Here is a 23,078-nt window from a genome sequence, read left to right as displayed (position 1 = left end):
CAGTGGTAATGAGCCTGACTAGTATCTGTGAGGATAGGGGTTCAATCCCCGGCCTCACTCAGTGAGTTAAGGATCTGGCAATGCCATGACCTGTGGTGTAGTTCAAAGACATGGCTTGGATCTGCTGTTACTATGGCTGTGGTATAGGCCTGCAGCTGCAGCTCTGAGTCAACCCCTAGCCTGGGAACTTCCATATGCTTCAGGGTGGCCTTAAAAAGACAAAAGAAAAAAAATTTAACTTTGTACTGAGTGCTCATCTGCTTTGAGAATCAAAAATTAATACTTTTACTTAAAAAGTCTTTGTCCTGAGACCCAAAAGCTGATGATGGAAGAAAAACATTTTAGTTTTAAATCACAATTAATTTGGACATTGATTAATGTATTATTTCTGAGCAAGACAGTATCTTTACAATTAATAAAAAGAGGTGAAAGGGAAGAAAATGCAAATAAGAAAAATATGTCAGCCAGTAGTTACTTTGAGTGTAAGCAGCAAATGGAATCAGTTATGCCTTGCTCTTTCCTGTCCTTTAGCCTGAGAGGGAAAATAATCAGTGAAGAAAGGAGGGATCATTTGGATTTAAATATGATTATTTATGACAAATCACCATATAGCAGCCAATCAAATTTTGTCTATAAAATTCTCTATAAAATTTAGATGTCAAATTTTAAAATATAATGAATTTTTGGAAACTCTACTTTCCAAATAAAATGCCATGATTATTTTGTTTCCTTTTTGCTTACGGCAGAGTTTCTTTGTGCAAATTTCTCCTTCTTCACACATAGAGCAGGATGATCCGTTAGCATAAGGATGCATATTTGGATAATTTCCCCTGTAAAAAATAAACAGCAATTAGCCAAATAGCTATTAATTCCTCTAAAATTGTGCATGCATTAATGCAAGTTGTTTTAGTCCTTAATCATAAATATTGAAAAGGAAACATAGCAACAACTTAGGTCCCAATTTTATGCTTATTTCTATTTCTTCCTCTTTTTTACAAAAGAAAATTAAACTATTAATTATTAAGTTATTCTTTATAGGATGTCTCTAATCCTAGTGGCAGTTGGAGAATATTCTCTAGAACACAAATTAGATGCGAACCAATGTGTGTGATAGCCACAGTTTTTGTTGTAAATACTACAATTATCTCTTGATTTTGTAAATGGAATGAGGACATTTAAATTACAAATGGAAACATGTTTTTGGTTTAATTTATATGTACAATACTCTAGTTATTACCTAGCTCTATTTGGTGATATACCAAAAATAATTGGCAGCTCTTATGCCTGATTTTCAATAATACAGGCTGATATATGTCAACAAACCTCTTTTTTCCCCATCTCTCTATCTATGGAAGACTTAAAAAAGTGCTGTTTACCTATAGTACACAAAGAAAAACATTAATAACATGAGTTATATTCCAGTAAATAATATCCAACTATTTATTCATTCATCTGTTGATGGATATTTGGGTTGTTCTAGTTTTGGGGTATTACTAGTAAAGTTACTATGCACTTCTGAGCATTCATAAATGTCTTTATATGGACATACATTTCTTGGATACACACCTGGCAGTGGAATGAATAGATCATATGGTAGGTGCATATTTAATTTTTTACGAAACTGCTATAATGCTTTTACCAGGTGGTTGTAACACTATATTCCCACCAGCAGTGTGTGAGAATGGCTAATCTTTAGACATTCTTATTGTTACATAGTATATTCATTATGGCTTTAATTGTATTTCCCTAATGATTCATGATTTTGAGTGTTTTTTTCATGTGCTTACCTGCCATTTTGTTAATCTTTTGTCCATTTTTCTAATTGAGTTTAAATTTTTCTGAGTATTGAATTTTGAGAGTTCTTCCTATATTCTTGGTATAAAGTCTTTATTTGATATATGTTTTGCAAAGACTTTCTGCTAGTCTGTGGCTTGTCTTTTCATTTACTTACCAGTATCTTTGAATAGCAGTCATTTTTAGTTTTAATGAAATCCAGTTTATCAACTTGTTCTTTTATGGATCATGCTTTTGGTGTGGCAGCTAAAAAATCTTTGACTAGCTGAAGGTCACAAGTTTTCATCTATGTTTTCTTTAAGAAGTATTTTATTTTTAGGTTTACATTTAGATCTGTGATCCACTTTGAGTTAATTTTTATAGGTTGTATGTTGTATAGATCCAAGTTAATTTTTGTTTTTTATATGTGTATGATAAATAGTTTTAGCGCCACTTATTGAAAAATCTTTTTTTCCACTGAATTGCCTTTGTGCATTTGTGAAAAATCAGTTGAATGTATGCGGTCAACCATATGTGGGTTTATTTCTGGACTATGTATTCTATTCCACTTATTTATGTCTCGCTTTATATCAATATCACCCTGGCATGATTATTCTAGTTTAATAATTCTTAAAACAATCATGTTAGGCAGTTAAAATTTGTTTTTTTTTTTCAAAGTTGTTTGGACTATTCTAAGTCCTTTGCATTTCCTTATGAATTTTATTATATGTATTGTCAATTACTACAATAAAAGCCTGATGGAGTTTTTATTGGGATTGTGTTGGGTCAATTCAGTGAAAATTACATCTTAACAATGTTGAGTTTTTTAACCCTTTAACAAGATATATCACTCTAATTATTTGTGTCTTTTTAAATTTCTCTCATGACTATTATGTAGTTTCAGTGTATTGATCTTTCATGTCTTCTGCATGATTTATTCCTAGATAATTTATATTTTTTTGGTGCTGTTATGTTATTGTTATTTTAATCAATTTATGATTGTTCATTGCTGGTATATGGACATGTAATTAAGTTTTTATATTGAACTTGTATCCTGAAAAATTGCTAAATTTACTTGTTAGTTCTAGGACAGTTCTCATAGATTCCATTGGGTTTTCTATATAGACCTACAGACCAGCAATCAATGAAGTATGATTCATAGGTCATATCTGGCCTGTGGTCTAATTTTGTGCAGTCTGTGAACAGGGAATTAAAAAAAGAAAAGACACTTTAAGGGGTTATTTAAAACAAAAACAAAAATGAATATTTAGCAGAATGTGTCATGCAAAGCCTAATATATATTTACTGTCTAATACTTTAGAGAAAAAGTATAGTGAAATATAGTTTATGATACTTTACAGAAAAATTTTTTACTACTGGTATCATGTTATATACACGCTTTTCATATATATACTTTATTAGGTTTAAGGAGTTTGCTTGTCGAGTTCCCTCTTGGTGCAGCAGGTTAAGTCTGGCATTGTCACTGCAGGCACTTGGGTCACTACTATGGCATAAGTTCGATTCCTGGCCTAGGAACTTCTACATACCACGGGTGCAGCCAAAAAAATGTTTGACTTTTTCTCACTCTATTGAGATGATCATATAATCTTTATTTTTAGATTGATTAATATGGTTAGTAATATTGGTTTTAGAATGTTAAACCAGTTCTAAATTACTCTTTATTGGAGAATGGGATTAAGATGGCAGAATAGAAGGACTGGAGCTCAACTTCTCTCCTAAAAACAACAAAATTCACAACTAAAGTCTGAGCAATCATCAACCAAATGGACCGGAAACCTTAAAAAAGATACCCTACTCCAGAAGACAAAGAGGAGGCCACATCAAGAGCCATTCTAGTCAATGTCAAGAAGTATTTCCTGATGGATTTTATTTGCATTTTCCAAATGACATATGATGCTGGGGTTTTTTTGTTTGCTTTTGTGTTTGTTTGTTTGTTTTATTGTCCATACCCATAGCATGTGGAAGTTTTTGTGCCAAGGAGTGTACCTGTTCACAGTAGGAGTCCAAACTGTTGCAGTGACAATACCATATCCTTAACCTCTTCACTACAAAGGAATCCCCAAGCATTTTTATGCACTTATTGGACATTTCTACATCTCTTTTAGAAAAAATATTTATTTAAACATTTTGACAAATTTTTAATTAGATTATTTACCATTTTATTATTGAGTTTTGAGAGGTTTATATATTGAATACAATACCCTTATCAGATATATGATATTCAAATATTTTCTCCCATTTTGTAGATTGTCTTTTTACTTCCTAGATGTCATTCTTTAAAAATAAAAACTTTAATTTTCATAAAGTCTAAAAAAAAATTAAAAAAATTACTCTGTTGACAGAACTGTATATTTAGTCTTTGCCTATGTTTTTTAATTTTCTGCATTTTTAAATTCTTGTTTGTTAAAGAGTGGGATTATTAACTGATTTAATCTCTTCCTTTGTACAGATCTATTGGGATTAGAATTCCAGAATTTCACTTTTAGAGACTCTCATTAGGCTTTTGTTATATACCAATTAGATATGCAATTGCCAGCAAGGCAGTCAAACACTTATGGTATTTTTTCTTAGAAGAATGTGCTTTCACCATCATCTCAATCATTTATTCATTCCAGCTTTATTATATTATGTTACATTATATTATATTATATTATATTATATTATAGAAGCATCTGCCAACCTGTTTTGTGTTCCAGTATTTAGATATTTCTATGGCACAATGTATTTTATATTATCTATTTTTTACTTAAATGATCCCCATCATTCTCAATCTTAAATGACAGGCATAATTTTTCACACATTCTCCTACCACTTTTATTTCATATATTTCTTTTTTTTTCTTTTTGGCTTTGTAGTGCCACACCCACAGCATATGGAGGTTCCCAGGCTAGGGGTCAAATCGGAGCTACAGCTGCTGGCCTACCTCACAGCCACAGAAATGCAGGATCTGAGCTGCGTCTGCAACCTTCACCACAGCTCATGAGAATGGCCTGATCCTTAACCCACTGAGTGAGGCCAGGGATCAAAACCCGAAATCTCATGATTCCTAGTCGGATTTGTTTCTACTGTGCCACAACGGGAACTCCTCATTTATTTATTTTGATTAGCATTATACATATCCATTTATCAAAAATATGCTTGTCTCTAATGTATAAGATTTTATTTTTGGAAACAATCCTTAACATACATATTTCAATTTAAAATATTTTTAATAGCAAAATAACTTACGCAGGCCCATAGTCACATACAAATATTGCAGTGTTAGGTCCCCCAAGGTTAGGACAGATTGCAACTGCACAACCAATTTTATATGAATTGGCCCAAACTACCTATAAGGAAAAGAATTTTAAAATGAAATATGCAAAACAACCCTATACAAAAAAAAATGCATTATAGGAACAGGTATAATTTTTATCATGCTATAAAAAAAGAATAAACCTAAATATTTATTGATTATTTTTTCTTAATTTCTAATATTTAGTTTAAAACATTATTTTGTTAAGGCTACATTCATGAGGACTACCTAAGTAGTTTTTCCTCACTGATCATTCTCATAAATCAAAAGGAGACTCTAATATGTAGCCAAAATCATAATTTCTTCTAGATGATTTATGAGATATATTTTTATTTTCTCCATGGGTATGTCATACAGGAGCATTAAAACCAGGTTGTAGGAGTTCCCTTTATGGCTCAGCAGGTTAAGAACCCAACTAGTACCCATGAGGATGCTAATTCCATCCCTGGCCTCACTCAGTGGGTTAAGGATCCACAAGCTGCAGCTCAGATCTTGGGCTGTTGTGGCTGTGGCATAGGCCTGCATCTGAAGCTCGGATTTGACTCCTAGCCTGGGTATTCCATATGCCATAGGTGTGGTCATAAAGAGAGAAAAAACAAAACAAAAACAGATTATAAATGAAAACAATAATTAACTTTTATTTATTTTTCTCAGAAAAATTCTCCTAAATTTATGCTAACATTTTAAATTTTGTGATCTTAACTATATTCTTACCTTTGTCAAATCCCAGGAGACAGATAGGGATGGAAATGAAGAACATACTGAGTTTATTGCAAATATAAAAAAAAATGCTTACCATAGGGATTGTTTATCTTTATTTTTGTTTACTTGGAAAAAATAGTAAAGTTATTCAAAAGGAAGAAGACTCTTATGGAAAATTAGCAATTGGGAGAGAGATGAAGAAGTTAAGAACAGAACTATTCCTTTGTAACAGTGATAGACTGGAATTTTTCTCTATTTCCCAATGAACAAAGGGAAAAATACTGATTTACTCCATTTGAAAAACAAAATAATCCAAAGAAAATTGATTTTAACAACAAATGAATTTTCTGTACTTGTGTATTTTACAATTCATTTAAGAAAACATACCAACATATTTTATAAACCAATGTATTTGTCATTATTTCCCAGGGCTGGGTGTAGCTGGAATCAACAGTTATGCAAAATATATTTTAATGGCTCTTTGGTTGCCTGAGAGGCAACAAAATACAATAAAAAGCACAGTGAATCAAGAATAGATGAGTTTTGCTTCTAACCATGTATGTGGCTTTGCAGAGTGACAGATCAATTTTGGTTAGTTTCCCACCTAATAAAATGAGATTAAACTAAATCCTTGAAAGCTTCTTTTCCTTTGAATGTTTTAGAATTAATAAACTATTAATTTATTAGTAGTTACAAGTACTATATTGTAAACATATATATTCTCAAGTACATATATTCTCAATCATGTTTAAAATTTTGATTTATAAATAACTGATTACACCATGAAATTTTATTTGCTTAATATATTTAAATTGTGATTCTTTTTTGGCTTTGAGAATGGTAAAAATAAATACTATGTATAGGTTTGAATGTACTGCTTTCATTAAAGGGACTAGATGTAACATTAATATGAACATTGGCTGTAACTTCTACATGACTATCTGCAAACAGTAAATGCAAGAACTTTTTAGGTCATTTTGTTTAGAAAATTAAGCAAGATAAAGTTGTTGAACCAAAAGAAAGAATGCACCTTAATTACCTAAGCGTATGTATAAATTAGACGAGGAGTGAGCTCTTGCTTCTGATGTGGCATACTAAGGGAGAAGGGGTGTTTTGGAACAGGTTCCTGCTTCCTTGCAACAAAAGAGGAGACAAAGATTATATAAAGGCTGTGACTCAGCCTCGACACCATATTAGGGATATAGTAGTTCACCCCTTATTTGCCAGTTCCTTTTCTGAGGTTTCAGTTACCTACAGTCAACTGAAATCCAAAAATATTAAATGGAAAATCCCAGAAGTAAACAATTTATGTCTTAAATTGTGTGCCTTTCTGAGTGGTGGTATGAAATCTCATAGTATTCCACTCCATCCCACCTGGGATCCCCAACCACTGATATCATCTGCTCCTGCCATCCAGCCACTGACATAGTCATGGCTCATTGATCCAGAATCACCTGAGGCAGTGATCCTCCTTCAGTGGTCACCTAACTGCTACATCACAGTGCCTATGTTTATTCGCCTCCCTACATGATAGGCATTTTATCATTTCACATCATCACAAGAAGAAGAAAGATGAGTTCAGTATAATAAGATATTTTGAGACAGGGTGAGGGGGGAGACTATATTCAGGTAATGTTTATTAAACTTTAAATATTTTTTCTATTTTATTAATAGGTATTGCTATTAATTTTTACTGTGCCTAATTTATAAATTAAGCTTCATCATAGGTATATATGTATAGGAAAAAAAAATAGTATATATAGGGTTTGCTACTATCTGAAGTTTTAGGCATTCACTATATCCCTTGTAGATAGGGGGGACTACTGTACTGAATTCTGCTTATTATCAGACGCTTGACATTTGATTCTATTCTGTCAATTTTGCCAGCAGAGACCAAACCAAATGTCTATTCTGAAAAGTATCTGCAAACTTACAGCATTCTGTTAAAGGACAAAGAATGATTAGAAGGGGAGCATGGAAAATGTTAATTTCTTTGTTCAGTACACCTCCGATAAAAAACGATTTGCTTTAGGACATTACATGTTAATTCAGCTTGTGCAGATGAATAAGTTTAGAGAATAAAGTCAGCTCTTTCTGTTGCTTAAATGAACTTCCCTAAGAGCTCAGTGCCATGTCGAAGATTAATTTAGTGAAAAAGTGACTTCCACATTTCACCAAACCTCCTACCCCAAACAACAAGTAGAATTGGAAAAAATGAGAGGAAATAGTGTTTTTCAAGATACTGGCCATCAGACAACAATGGATCATGCCCCCTGAGAGTTGGAGAGAAAAGATGCTAGCTATGCAATTGTCTCAGCTTTTTGTACTGAGAGTTTCCAGGCTGTGGTTAGGTATGGGATGGCACAGAAACCAGGAGAAGCTTGAATTCGCAGAGTTGAGAGTCAGAGCAGAGAGTCCGGGGAAAGCAAGGAGGCAGAAGCTTAGAAAGCATAATACTGGAGAGGTGAAAATCTCATAGTGACACAACTGTGGAGGTCTGTAGAGGGTCCTCATTATCAGTGCAGCAGAGCACTAATCAGAGCATGCATGCAAAAAAACTACCCAAGGCCTCGGAAAGAAACACCTATAAAACCTAGAGGAAAGAATATACAGGGCCAGGAATAGGAACAGTAGGCCTGTTCCCACTAGCCAGACTGAAAAATTTAATAATTTCTGGGGCATTGGGTAGACTGTGCAGAAGAATATTACATACTGGTGAGAGAATTAGCCCTAGACTAAACATTGCTTTAATTCCATCTAACATATTTTAAAAGCAGGAACCAAAATGGTCAAACGAATTCCAGATAACCATATCCCAGAAGGCAGTTAAGAATATTTATAGGTATATAAAGAAATCCAGTATCCAGCAGGGCAAGAATTTACAAAGTTGGGAATATAATAAAATTTACCCAATATGAATGGAAGAAGGAAAATTTAACCAATAATGAAAAAGAAAATTAAATCACCGTGGGAAAACTTCAAGTGGACTTCTGCATGGGTAACTGGGCTCTGGAAAGAGAGAGACAAATATTTTCAAGAAACAATGGCTAACATTTTTCCAAATTTCTTTTCTTTTCTTTTTCTTTTCCTTTACTTTCCTATACTTTATTTTTTTTTTCTTTTTAATTTTATTTACAGCTGCACCTGTTGGCATATGGAAGTTCCTGGGCTAGGGGTTGAATGGAAGCTGTAGCTGCCAGAGGCCTATGCCACAGCCACAGCAACACTAGATCCTTAACCCACTGAGTGAGGCCAGATATCAAACTGCATCCTCATGGACACTATGTTGGGTTCTTAATCCACTGAGGCACAATGGGGACACCCATTTTTCCAAAATTGATTTAAGCTATAGACCTACAATTCCAGAAGCTCAGTGAACTGCAGCACAAAAAACATGAAGAAACTGCAGTACATTGTTATGAAATTGCTCAAGACCTGCAATACAGGAAAAAATTTAAAGGCAGTCAGAGAAAAAAGACCCATTACATATAGAAGAATAAATTAAAGGATTGCATTAGATTTCTTGTTGTTGCACTATTGTGCAAGCAAAATGAGAGTGAAGTAAGATTTTTAAAGTCAAAAAAACCCCCCTCAATACACAGAGTTCTATTCCTGGTCAAAACATCTTCCAAATGAAGGTGGGTTTTCCAGATACTCAAAAGAAATTCTTTTTTTTTTTTTGTTTTTTTGCCATTTCTTGGGCCGCTCGCATGTCATGTGGAGGTTCCCAGGCTAGGGGTCGAATCAGAGCTGTAGCCACCGGCCTACGCCAGAGCCACAGCAACGTGGGATCCGAGCCGTATCTGCGACCTACACCACAGCTCACAGCAACGCCGGATCGTTAACCCGCTGAGCAAGGGGGAGGGATCGAACCCGCAACCTCGTGGTTCCTAGTCGGATTTGTTAACCATGGCGCCATGACGGGAACTCCTCAAAAGAAATTCTAAAGAGAATGCTAAAAAATTGTCTTATAATTGAAATAAGAACTAATCAGTAAAATATCAAATATTTACCTGTGTATAATGGCCACAAACTTTGGAACATGATAGACTATTAAAATCATAAAATTGACTTTCGTTATACCAGGCTTCAACTGCACATCTTGGTGTAAAGATGCGTAATGGCCCTAACCAGATATTTTCTCCAATGTACTGAAAAGTTGGATGGCATTGAAGTGACTTTGGTAAACAGGGGTTGTGTCCAAATAAGCACTTGTTCGCCCATGCTTTAGCAGTCTTCGCTAAAGCTTCATCCCAACTCTGAAAGATAAAAATAATTTAAGATGAATTGTGCATATTTGTCCAGATTAAAGTTATTCTAAGGATTGTAATCAATTAAATTTTATTTAAATCAATTATTTTAATAATATATAGCTTTTACGTGGTATTTATTATGTGCATAGTTATTTCTTTTTAGTTCAGCTTCAGAAGCAGTTACTTAGTACTCACTATGCAGCAGTTCATTTTTATATTTTTAGTACCTAGCAGATGGACTGGTACTGTAGAGATACTCAACAAATACATTGGAATGTGATTTATATAAGTCAGAGTCCACAGTCTATTAATTCAGAAGGTTATGAAAATATATGATTAGTGAAGGATAAGAACCTGTTTATAATTAAAAAGGGAAAAAGCTTCTTAGCACACTAAGAATAGAATTTTGTTAATTCGATTAAGAGCATCTACAAAAGAAAACCAAAGCCTTACAATAAACATTAATAGATAATGGTAAAATAGTGAAAGCTTCCCCCTAAGATTGAGAATGAAACAAAATGTCTCATTATTTCTGCTTAAAATTGTTCTGGAGGTTAGATAGTATAATAAAATGTGAGGTATAAATATATAAGATAGAACATATAATATGTATAATGATTGGAATCTCTCATTATTCACTGACATTACTGGGTTCATAGAAAATTGAAATGGATACCCAAACAAAACTATAAGAAATACGTGAAATTATCCAAGTTGTCTTGATTGGAATCTCTCATTATTCACTGACATTACTGGGTTCATAAAAAATTCAAATGAATACCCAAACAAAACTATAAGAAATAGGTGAAATTAGCAAAGTTGTCCTGATTCCAGGAATAGATAAAAAACTATTTCCATATACACTCTAGAAACCAATGGCTTCAAAAATATCAAATATATATAATTAAATCTAATAAATGATATAAAAACTATCTCTATACTGAAAACTACAAAACATCACTAAGAGAAATTTTAGAAGACTTAAATAAATAATGAAGTATTAAATGTTCATAGCCTGGAAAATTCCTTTTTGTAAAAAAAAATTGGTCTTGATTTTAATACATTTCTAATGAAAATCTATGTAGGTTTTTCAGGGGGGTGAAAATTGATTATAAACTTTATATGGAAAGTCAAAGAACCAACAATAGCTAAGACAAACTTTATAAAAGTAAAACAGATCTATTCAACCATATATTAAGGTACCATAAAGCTATAGTAAGATATTGCACTATTGGAAGGAGGATAGACAAATAGCCTGATGGAACAAAACAGCGTCCAGAAGCAACTTTTGACAAAAGTGACAATATCTTCATATGAGGTATTATTGGCAAGGTGATTTAAAAAGTATTTTCATTTTAAACTAATTGTAGATTCATAAGAGGTTACCAAAATAGTACCCAGAGATCCTGTGTAAATACCTTACAGTTTCTCCATTGGTAATGTTTTATGTAAATATAGCACAGTGCCAAAATCAAGAAATTGACATTGGTACAATCAACAGACTTTAAGATTTCAATAGTTTTGCATGCATTCATTTATGTGTATGTGTGTGTGTGTATGTAGTTTCATGCAATTTTACCATATTAAATTAAAGTAACACCCCCACAATTAAGATACATAACTCTTCCATCGCTTAATGATCCCTCATGTTAACCCTTTAATATTCCTCCACCCTATTCCTAATTCCAGGCAATCACTAGTATGTTTTCCATCTCTATAATTTTGTCATCTCAAAAATGTTATAAAATAGAACCCTGCAGTATGTAACCATTTTGAGGTTGGCTTTTTTCACTCAGCATAATTCCCTTGAGATCCATCCACATTGTTTCATGTGTCAGTCATTTATTCTTCTTTATTACTGAGTAGTATTCCATGGCATGAGGAACCATAATTCATTTAATCTTCACCTTTTGATGGAAATGTAGACATTTGGACTATCACAAGTAAAGCTGCTATGAACATGTGTGAGCAGGTTTTTGTGTAACAATAAATTTTCCTCTTTAGGAGTTCCCACTGTGGCTCAACAGTAATGAACCTGACGAGTATCCATGAGTATGTGGGTTCAATCCATAGCCTCCCTCAGTGTGTTAAGGATCTGCTGTTGCTGTGAGCTGTGGTGTAGGTCACAGAAGAGGCTCGGATCTGTTATTGCTGCTGCTTTGCACCTTCATTAATTTCTCCTCCTCATTGTTTTCTTCCTTCTGTATGTTTTTTTTTACTTTCTTTTCTTGTTCTTTAGGTGAAACTTAGAGTATCCATTTAAGAGTTTTCCTTTTTTCTAATGTGACCATTTAGTGCTGTACATTTCTTCTCAGCACTGCCTTAGCCACATTGCATTGGCGTGTATGTGTGTATGTATATGTGTATATATATATATATGAAATATATGTATTAGTATTTATATATCTATATAGATATATTTATCTGTATTTAAATTTTCTTGAGACTTCCTCTTTGACTCATGGCTTATTTAGAAGTGTGTTTAATCTCTAAATGTTTACAAATTTTTTTTATTATCCTCGTGCTATAGATTTCTGGATTGATTTCATTGTATGTTCTGAGAATATACTGCATATAATTTCAATTCTTATGAATTTGTTGAGTTTTTAATTATGGTTCAGGATAATATGGTCAATCTTGGTTAATGTTTCATAAGCACTTGATAAGAATGTGTATTCTCTAGTTGTTGAGTGGAGTGTTCTCTAAATGTCGATTAAATTCTAGTTTGTTAATGGTATTGTTCTTCTTTGTCCTTGCTGATTTTGTCTGATTGTTGAAAGAGAGGGTTTAAATCTCCAAATGTAATTGAGGACTTTTGTATTTCCTTTTTCAGTTAGTTCAGCTTTCCTTCCTGTATGTTAAAAGTCTGTTGTTTGAAACATACACATTTTTATAACAATTTATTTGTGAGGGATTGATCATTTTATCATTATTTAAGGTCATTTTCTGTCTCCAGTAATTTCTTCGCTCTGAAATCTACTTTATCTGAATTAATAAGGCCACTTCTACTTTCTTTTGATTAATGTTTTCACGACATGTCTTTCTCCACCCTTTTATTTTCAACATTCCTGTATCATATTTGAAGTGAATTTCTTGGTTATAGCACATTATTAGTTCATGTTTGTTTGTTTTCAATCCACTCAACCCATCTGTTTTTTAATTTACGATTTTAGACTATTTATAATTAATATCCTTATTGAGAGTTCAAGCATAAATCTATCATTTTATTGTTTATTTTTTATTTGATCCACCTTTCATTTCTGTTTTACTTTTCCTGACTTCCTGTGAATTACTTGAGCATTATTTAGAACTCCATTTTATCTATAGTGTGTTTAAGTAGGTATCTTTATATAGATGTTTTAGTGGTTGCTATAGTTGTATATAATATATACAGCTTATCACAAACTACTAGTGTTAGGCTTTACCTGATTGAATGAAGTGTAGAACTGTTACTTCCATTTAGGTCCTTTCACTCATTCCATCACTAATATCATTGACTTAAATATTTCTTCTATATTAAGAACCATATCAGGCAATGTTATAAGTTTGCTTTAATTGTCAAATATAATTTAGAAAACATAAGAACAATCTGTTATATTTACTCATGGTTTTACTCTTTGTCTTGTGTTTTCTTCACTCTTGATTTGCAGGAGTCCTTGTTTTACCATTGTCTTACTATTTGAAGATGTTTCTTTAGCTACTCTTTTAGAATAGGTCTGATTATGACAAATCATCTTAGCTTTCTTGAATTTGAGGATGTTCTAATTTTATCTTCATTCCTAAAGTATATTTTCTCTGTGTGGTATTATTGACTTTTTTTTTTTTTTTTTTTGACATTGAAACTGAATTTGAAAAAGTTGCAGAATTCCCACTGTGGCTCAGCAGGTTATGAACTTGACTAGTATCCATGAGGATGTGGGTTCAATCCCTGGCCTCACTCACTGAGTTAAGGATCTGGCATTGCTATGAGCTGTGGCATAGGCCGGCAGCTGCAGCTTTGATTCTACCCCTAGTCTTGGAATTTCCATATGCCACAAGTGCAGCCCTAAAAAGCAAAAAAAAAAAAACAACAAAAAAAAAACAGGAAATGTTGTGCCACTTCCTTGATATCCATATATTTGGATGAGAAATTTGACAAATTGAAATTCTCCTATTGGTAATATAATGTTTCTTTCCAAATGCTTCTAAGCTTTTTCTTTGTTCTAGGGTCTCTGGTTGATTATGATGTATTGTGGCATGAATTTCTTTGGGCTTATCATATTTAGCCTTTACTCAGATTTATTATGTTTTTACCCAAATTTTGGAAGTTCTCAGCCACTATTTCTTAGAATATTTTTTCTACTCCTCTCCATCTTTCTCCATCCTACTGGGACTTTAATGACATGAATATTAGATATTTTATTACTGTCTCTTAGATCCTTGATGTTATGTTCATTTTTTTTTCCCAGTCCATTTTCTCTCTGTTGTGCAGATTGGGTAATTCCTACTGTTCTATTTTTAAATTCACTATTTTTTTCCTTTGCCAAATTCATTTGGCTACTCAGCACATCCATTTAGTTTTTAGTTTTGGTCATTCTATTTTTCATTTGTAAAATTTCCATTTGAATCTATAACTTCCATTTCCTTCCTGAGAATTTTTTTCACTTATTTTAAGCATTTTTTGTAATCAATCCTTGCAGCATTTTTGTGACTACTTTAAAATCCTTATCAGATGATCCTAACGTCTGTGTTATTTGGGTGTTGGCATCTATTGTCTTCTCTCATTCACACTGAAATTTTCCTAGTTCTTAGTGTATGTGGGTTTTTTTATTGTATCCTTGACATTTTGAATTTTTTAGTATGAGAGTCTATATCCTAGTCAATCCTCTTATTTTAGCAGGTCCTCACTGACACTACTCCAATGACGAAGTTCTATACATCACAAGTTGGTGGGCAAAAGTCAGGGCTTCCCACTCATTCTTATTAACCCTGCTGTGGGAAGGGTTATCTTGTTATCACTAGAAGGAGATAGACATCCAGGCTTCCCCTTTGCTTCTGCTGATGGCATCCCACGTGGAGAAAATGAGGTACCTTGTTATCACTAGGTGGGAATGAAAGTCTAAGCTCCCTACTTGACCTCTGCTGACACCTCAGTAGAGGAAAGGGTATCTATTGCCTTGGGATGAAGCTGGAAGTCCTGATTCCCCACATGGCCTCCACTGGTACCACTGAGGGGTTGTTGTGAGGGCCCTCTCATTACTGCTGGGTGGTACTGAAAGTCCAGGCTCCATGCTTGGCCTTCTCTGACATCACCCTGGCTGGAAGGGGGTGGCAAACTCATTACTGTCTGGTGGGGCTGGAACTTTCCCCGTTCAGCGTCTTCTGACACAACACTGGTGGAGAGGAGGTAGGAAGGGTCAAGTGTCAAGTTACTATCATAGTCTAAGCCTTCCACTTGGCCTTTGCTGAAAAACATAAGAGGGTTGTCGTTTTTTTCCCCTTGTTTGTTCAGAGTAGGATGGTTACTGTTGAAAAAAACCAACAACAACAACAAAAAAACCAAAATTGCCCTAGAAGGCTGCCCCTTTCCGTGTTCTCTGACAAGACTGCAGATTTTTCTTGAGGCTTTTGTTTTCTTCATCCATTGGCACTTCTGGATTTTAGACTTCTTTAGTTCCTAGTCCAGTAAATACGTGAGTTAAAAAGAAAATCCAGGGAACTCACCTTGTGTCATTCTTTGAATTTTGGAGTCTTTAGTGGAACTGTCTGCTTTCTTTTCTCCAACTTTAAGTCTTCTTATATTTGTTTTATATAGAATATCCAAGGTTTATAGCTATACTTAATGGGAGGAATATGGCGGATGGATCTGCTTCATCTTATTGGGAAAGTGATTTTTTAAAAAGTTGTTTTCTCATTATATTTCCCATTCCTATCTTTATGACTCCAAAAGAAGGCATTCCCAATAGGTAGATAGCCTCCCTTAGTTCCTTGACTCAAGAAATTTGGCAGAAACTTAAATAAAAATAAAAGCTGCTACCATAATAAATTCTGCTACCACAATCATAGCCTTGAGCCTACAGAAAGCTCTCAGGGGAATGGTAGGCCATTGGACTAGGAAGGTCAGATATCTAATATGGTTCTCCCAGCCTTCATCAAAATTTCTGTGGCATAGGACTACCATGGAGACTGAATGTTTTCAGACCTGGAAGGCAAATGTCAGTGGCATCTCACTGGTGACTAGTTTGAAAGGATAATTATGATTATTGACTTGATTCCTAAAGACGTTTTCTTTATCTCTTCGAGTAAAGACTCCAGGTTTTTTTTTTGTGTGTGGTTTTTTTTTTTTTTTTTTTTTTTTTTTGTGTGTGTGTGTGTGTATATGTAATAATGGAAGAAGATGAGTCCAAAAATGTTAAAGATAACATTTTTAACTCCCTTGTTAATGTGAGGACTAAAAATTACAATGATGTTGATTTAATGGAAACAAATACATGTCATTACATTTCTATTTTAGGATGTGGATTTAAATCCATACCATTAATGTCATTGGTTAATTTCCTGTATTTTTTTCACATTTTAATCACTAATTTTCCTTCAAGCTGCAAACATTTTTGTATCAAAAATTTTGTTTTCAGTATCCAAGAGCGACTTCAGCAGTTTCCAGAAAATAGTTCATAATTTACTCTTTTGAAAAATGAAGAGACTGAGTGATGAGTTTTCGTATACCACCCTCCACCAAAAATTATATGAGCCTGAAACAGGTAAAATACCACAAAGACAAAATTTCCAATTTTTTTCTCATAGTTACTGTAAGACAGATATAATTCCAGAACTAAACCAAGAAATCAACAATAGTAAAAAAAATTTTCAAGCCACTTTTTTTCACTTCATATAATATTAGCTATAGCTTTTATGCAATTCATTTCTTTTTCAAGATATCTCTGCTTATCTATAGACTCTAGAAAACTTTACCTCCCTGTAAGTCTAGGAGAATCCTAGTCTTTTGCCTGGATCATTGGGAGATTTCTCTGCTTTAAAAGGAAAAATTATTATCTTAAATCTAGAATATATTTTATTTAATTAATTAATTTGTTTATTTGTCTTTTTAGGGCCGCATCTGCAGCATATGGAGGTTCCCAGGCTAGAGGTTGAATCAGAGTTGTAGCTGCTGGCCTACACTACAGCCACAGCAATGCCAGATCAGAGTTACACCACAGCTCACAGCAACCCACTGAGAGAAGCCAGGGATCGAACCCACATCCTCATGGATGCTAGTCAGATTTGTTTCCATTGAGCCACAGTGGGAACTCCTAGTATATATTTTAAAAGAAAAAATATTAATTAAGTGTAGTTATAAAATAGAGTAGCTTGTACCATGTCATCCCCTATCCAGAGTATGGTACAAAATAAAATTATTCTGTCATTCTAATTAAGACATAGTCTTACTATCCAAATGGAAGACACTATGGCTTTGAAAGAGTAAGAATTAACATCTGATGGCTAGGAATTATATTTATTCAAAGCATGTATTTCAAGCCAGTTCAAACATGCATAATATGTACAAATTATAATTCCCTAGACATATATATAAAAACATATATTTGCATTTTAGAATTCCCAAGGACTCTATAATTATAGATCATTTGTTTTGATTGGACAATGTAATTAAAATTTTTTTCTAGAAAATAATTTAATGACCTCTTAGATTTGGCAGTGCTTTCACCTAAAACAATTGCTATTAAGTCTCTGGCCCTAAGTGAATATTTTTATTAAGCAATATTCTGCTCTAACCTGTAAATGGAAGAATTCGACCTTTAAATTTTTTTTTTAAATGAATCTTTTTAAAAAGCCCAATCACCTGTCTTATGCCTAGTAACTAATAATTCCAGTACAGTCTAGAAGCTCTTCCAATCATAAGTCCTCAATTATGAATCACATCTATATTAACAAGCTCCTCAGGGCAAGGAGGAAGAAAAAAGCCTACTAAGGAATTCTTCAAAATATAAACACAAAGATATTTATAATAGTTTTATCTGATAGAGAATTCCCACACTGTTTTTAAAGGCTATGATCCAATAATCAAGATGATTCTGCCTGTGCTGTGGAAAGAAATATTATGTTGTGCATAGAGCTGAGGGTAGGAGGATGTTGGGATGTGTCAGTAAACTACCAAAGAATTTATGCTATACACAGAAAAGATAAAAAGAATGATGTTCAGCAATAAAATACAGTATAGTAGTTGCTATTCAAAAATTCCTCAAAGGACTATACAAAATGATGCAAATGACAAAAATAGTACTTTAAAAATGGATTTGTTTAGATATAATTGATATAGAAAAACCATATATTAGATGTGTACAATTTGATGAGTTGGGGCACATGCAAACACTCATAATACCATGACCACAATCAACCTAACAGACATAATCAACACCTCCCAGTGGTTCCTTCTATCCCTTTGTGCTTTGTTTTTATGGTAAGAACACTTAACAAATAAGATACACCTTCTTCACACATTTTGAAGTGCACCATACTGTATTGTTTACAGTAGTCACTAACCATGCTATATGGTAGATCTCTAGAATTATTCATCTAAAATAACTGAAACTTTATACCCTTTGAATATCAGTTCCCCAATTTTTCCACCTCCCAGCCCCTGGCAACCGCTATTAACATTCTCTACTTCCATGAGTTTGACTATTTTAGAAACCTCTAATAAGTAGAATCATGCAGTATTTGTCCTTCTGTGACTGCCACATTTCAGTTAGCATAATGTCCTGCAAATTCTTCCATGTTGTCACAAATGGCAAGATTTCCTTATTTTTTAAGGGTGAATAATATTCCATTGTATGTATCCAATTATCTGTAGATGTACTCCTGAGTTGTTTTTTTTATCTTGGATATTGTGAATAGTGCTGCAACAAACATGGAAGTGCAGCAGATATCTCTTCCAAGAGCTTGGTTTTTCAGTTTTTTTTTTTTTTTGGATAGATACCAAGAAGCAGGATTTCTGGATCATATGGTAGTTCTAGTATTTAATTTCTTGAGAACCTTCCTACTGTTTTCCATAGCTTCAGCACAGTTTTACATTTCTACTAACAGTGTACCGTTATTCCAATTTCTCCACAACCTCACCAAAAGTTACCCAAAAAGTTACTGTAGTTACTTCCAGTATAACAAACATTTGCAATTAAGACGAGCACTCTGAATATAAAAGTCATTACATCAACAAAAAATGGGACTAAGAAGACAGCAAAAGAATGTGAAGCCTCCTACTTTACAATAGCAAGAGGATGAGTAGACACCCTCTTATTCTTCACATTACTAAAACAATTATTGGAGTTCCCATTGTGGCTCAGTGGTTAATGAACTCAACTACTACCCATGAGGATGTGGGTTCTATATCTGGCTCTGCTCAGTGGGTTAAGGATCCTGTGTTCCCATGAGCTGTGTTGCAGACCCGGCTTGAATCCTGCCTTGCCTTGGCTGTGGTGTAGGCTGGCAGCTACAGCTCCGATTCGACCCCTAGCCTGGGAACTTCCATGCCACAGTGCGGTCCTAAAATAAATAAATAAATAAATAAGTAAATAAATAAAGCAATTATCCAATGAATGATTTTGGGAGTTCTTGTTGCCTGTCAATGAGCTAGCTGAGGTTGGGGACATCCCTTTGTCACAGCCAGAAGGGCTGAATCCTAACTCATTTTCTCTACAACCTATGTAAGTATGAACTTAAAATTTGTTTTGTTAAGCCACTTAGATTTCAGGGTTTGTTTCACACCAGAGCCAAGGGAAGCCTCTTGTAAAACATTACTGGAAGTGAGGTGCAGCCATAATAAAAATCTAAACTCATACCACTGAGACCTAAGTAGGAAGAATCCCTGCTCTGGGTCCCATCTTTATAAGAAACCACTTATTACACACACACACAGAGTCTTCATTATAAAACAAAAGATTCTCATAAAGATTTCAGAATTGCTCTGAACCAGTGATTGCTGTGTGGTTCCCATTCTTCCACTTTCTGAATGTAAGTATTTTTTTATAGCTGTTTTGTCTCTGTGCTACCATTGCCTATTGTTTATATGGAGGACAGACAGTCACTAAGCCAAGAGTATCCATGACGACCACCCCTTCCTTTGTGCCCTCAAACCTGCACAAAAGGGAGCTAAGTCCAGGCAAGGAATAGCTTCCAGTTATCCATTCGCATCCATCCACTCCTTCACGACCTTGGAAGAGACAGCTCAGCCAGATGTGATTTTTAGCCGCATGTTGAAAAGCCCCAGACTGAATTCACATGAATGAAGCCACGAAATTTATCGCTCAGATACCTTAGAATGAATCAGAGAAATAAGGTCCTAGCCCGAGTTCCTCCTCACCATGTGTTTCATGTTGGCTGCGGTGGGCCAGACTTTACCACGCATTTCATTGTGCGCTTTGACGGCCTGGTCTATAAATGTTGGATCTGTGATGGAGGGGACTTTGGGAGACGACTTACTGGCTACCAGACAGAGACCTAATGTCCAAAAACAACTCAATTTCTTCTTCAGAATCATGGCGGGACGCGAGAATGCCCTGAATGTACGGACCAGTAACGGCCAGGTCAATCAAGCTTTCCGAGCTCCTGCGGACCACGCTCTTCCACTGGCTCCAGTTTCCTGCACCCGCTCGAGCCCAGCACGGGGGATGCGTGGGAGGTTGGGCTCCAAGCAGCCAGGCTGACAGGGTGCGGAATTAGCCCAGCGCACAGCCCTGGGTTGCAGGAGAAAGTCTTGAGTCTCTTAACTGTCCAAGGTGCTTTCAGTGGATCCAATCTGAAATTACTGCAGAGGGAATCTAGATTGTATTCCGGGTTGCAGTATTCAGGGAGCACAAGTATGTAAAAGAGCAACACGTATTAGATAGTGATAATGGGCCCGGGCCTGTGCAAAGCCCTATAGAGCAGCTGTTTAACAGACTCAGCTTCCTTGTATGGCTTTTTTTTTTTTTTTAAAATTGCTTTAAATAAATTGCAGCCTCATATTGTGTGTTTCCTCAGAGGCTGGTAATAAAGCAAGAATAGGCATTCTGTATACTCCATGATGTAGAGATTCTTAATACCTTTAATTACTTAACATTTAATTATTTAATATTCTGCTTCTGTTTTTCTCAGTTGAAGAGAATGAATGCCTGGAAAGATATAGACATGTGGACAAGTGGACAAAATCTTTCCTTCTGGATACTTAAATTTGGAACAGATCTTCCTTTTGGTGACTAGTAAACTTCAGATAAAGGACAGCTGGGACATTAAAGACTAGAACAGAGTGCATTTGATTGCGTATTTTACCTACATTGAGATATGAATCAACTTCATTTGGCTTAATGTTTTAAATCCATTATGTTAAATTGTTATTCAATAATAAACCAGCATTTTTTCCTGTGACATTAAATGATATTTTTCAGTATTTCTGTGTTTCAAATAAATGTCGTTATTTGATTATTTGAGGTTGTTTACAATTCTGTTTAAGTGAACACGTATTTTCATTTACTGATATTCTAATCAATTCTAGTACTCAGTTAAACTTGCCACTAAAAGAAAAAAAAATCTTTGCTACTAGTGACTTTTTCCTCTTCCCCCACCCCGTCATTTTTTTTTTTAAATAGAAAGCAGAAAATTAAATTATAAAATGGGGGGAAATACAAGGATCCTAATGGACGTTCTACTGAGCAGTAGAAAAAAATATTTCCGGTCTACTATCTGTCAATAGGGAATTGCAATATGTGTGACTTGAGAATTATTTACATAGTCAAAATTGAGTTTCTGATAGCCCTCACCTCAATTTTGATTCTCCTACAATCTTCCCTATTTCAGTTAATGGCACCTCCATTTTTTGGACTGTTCAGTCCCCAAAGTTTGGAGGCATTTGGTCCTCTGGTAAATTCTATTGGTTTGTCTTTATATTTTCAGAACTTGACCACTGATCACCATTAGGAATGGGACCTCTTTGACTTCATGGATAATTACAATGACTTCGTAGTGGATCTTCCTACTCTCACTCTTAATCTCTTACAGTCTTTTCCCAAGATAGCAGTCAGAGTGATCTTAGATGGTCTTTAGTATATTTATGTATTTTGAGTGTCTACAAATGTCCAGGCATTTGTCTTGGTGCTTGATGTTATAACTGTAAAAAATAAAACAAAGCGATCTGCCTTCCTGGAATTCTAGTGAAGGGAGACAGACAATAAATGGTAAACATAATAAAGTTCTGTAGTATAATAAAATGGCGATACTGTTCATGGAAAAAATAAATTAGGAGTTTGAGAACACTGGGGTAAGTGTGGACATAACAATGGCACATTGTGATTTTAATTAGAGTGAAATTGACAGTGTGGATGTCTTTGAGAAGGTGCCCTTTGAGAAAATGCTTGAAGAGGATGCAAGAGGGAAGCATGTGAATACTGGAGGAAGTGTGTTCAAAGAAGAAGTTTAAGTCAAGGTGGAATTATAATATAGGCAAAAATCGTGTGGAAGGTGAGAGAGCTTAGCGATTATAGTTGAACTATTTTAAATGGATTGTAATGTGGGAGAAGAGCAGAGATAATGAGTGACTTTTGACATTAAGTGACGCACAGGTTAAAAATTTAGGAATAAAAATTGAAAGAAAAAAGAATACCAAACGAGCAGAGGAAAAATGGCAGAAGATGAATATTTAGTCAACCCAAGAGAAGTCAAGAAATCAGAAGGAATTTTTACTTTTTCCTTTCTTCGTGTCTGTATTTAAGTTTATTCGTGTTCTTTGAATTACAATTTAGGTGCAACTCATAAGGTTTGAGAGTGTACTGCTTTTATTGCTATTCAATTACAAATAATTCATAATTTCTACTATGACTTATTCTTTCACCTATTAATTGCTTTTTTAAAAATTTTATGGATGGGTGGTTCCATTCATGGCTCAGCTGTTAACAAACCCGGCTAGAATCCACGATGATGCAGGTTCGATGCCTGGCCTCCACTCAATGGGTTAAGGATCTGGCATTGTGGAGAGCTGTGGTGTAAGTTGCAGACATGGCTCGGATCCC

At 34.5% G+C, this 23,078-nt stretch overlaps 1 protein-coding gene across 1 annotated transcript; it reads right to left on the bottom strand.

Annotated features, from left to right (window-relative positions):
* Window positions 218-22,986, bottom strand: GLIPR1L1 (GLI pathogenesis related 1 like 1). The gene is made up of 4 exons (XM_003355522.4): window positions 20,399-22,986; window positions 9,805-10,050; window positions 5,023-5,123; window positions 218-830 (listed from the first exon to the last, which is right to left on the bottom strand). Exons 1-4 carry the CDS (start codon window positions 20,573-20,575, stop codon window positions 659-661), a joined length of 696 nt encoding a protein of 231 aa, XP_003355570.2. The 5' UTR covers window positions 20,576-22,986; the 3' UTR covers window positions 218-658.

Source organism: Sus scrofa, chromosome 5, assembly GCF_000003025.6.
Source record: "Sus scrofa isolate TJ Tabasco breed Duroc chromosome 5, Sscrofa11.1, whole genome shotgun sequence".
Taxonomy (NCBI): Eukaryota; Metazoa; Chordata; class Mammalia; order Artiodactyla; family Suidae; genus Sus; species Sus scrofa.
Note: the sequence above shows the minus strand (reverse complement) of the source record. Positions and strands in the feature narration are given on the sequence as shown.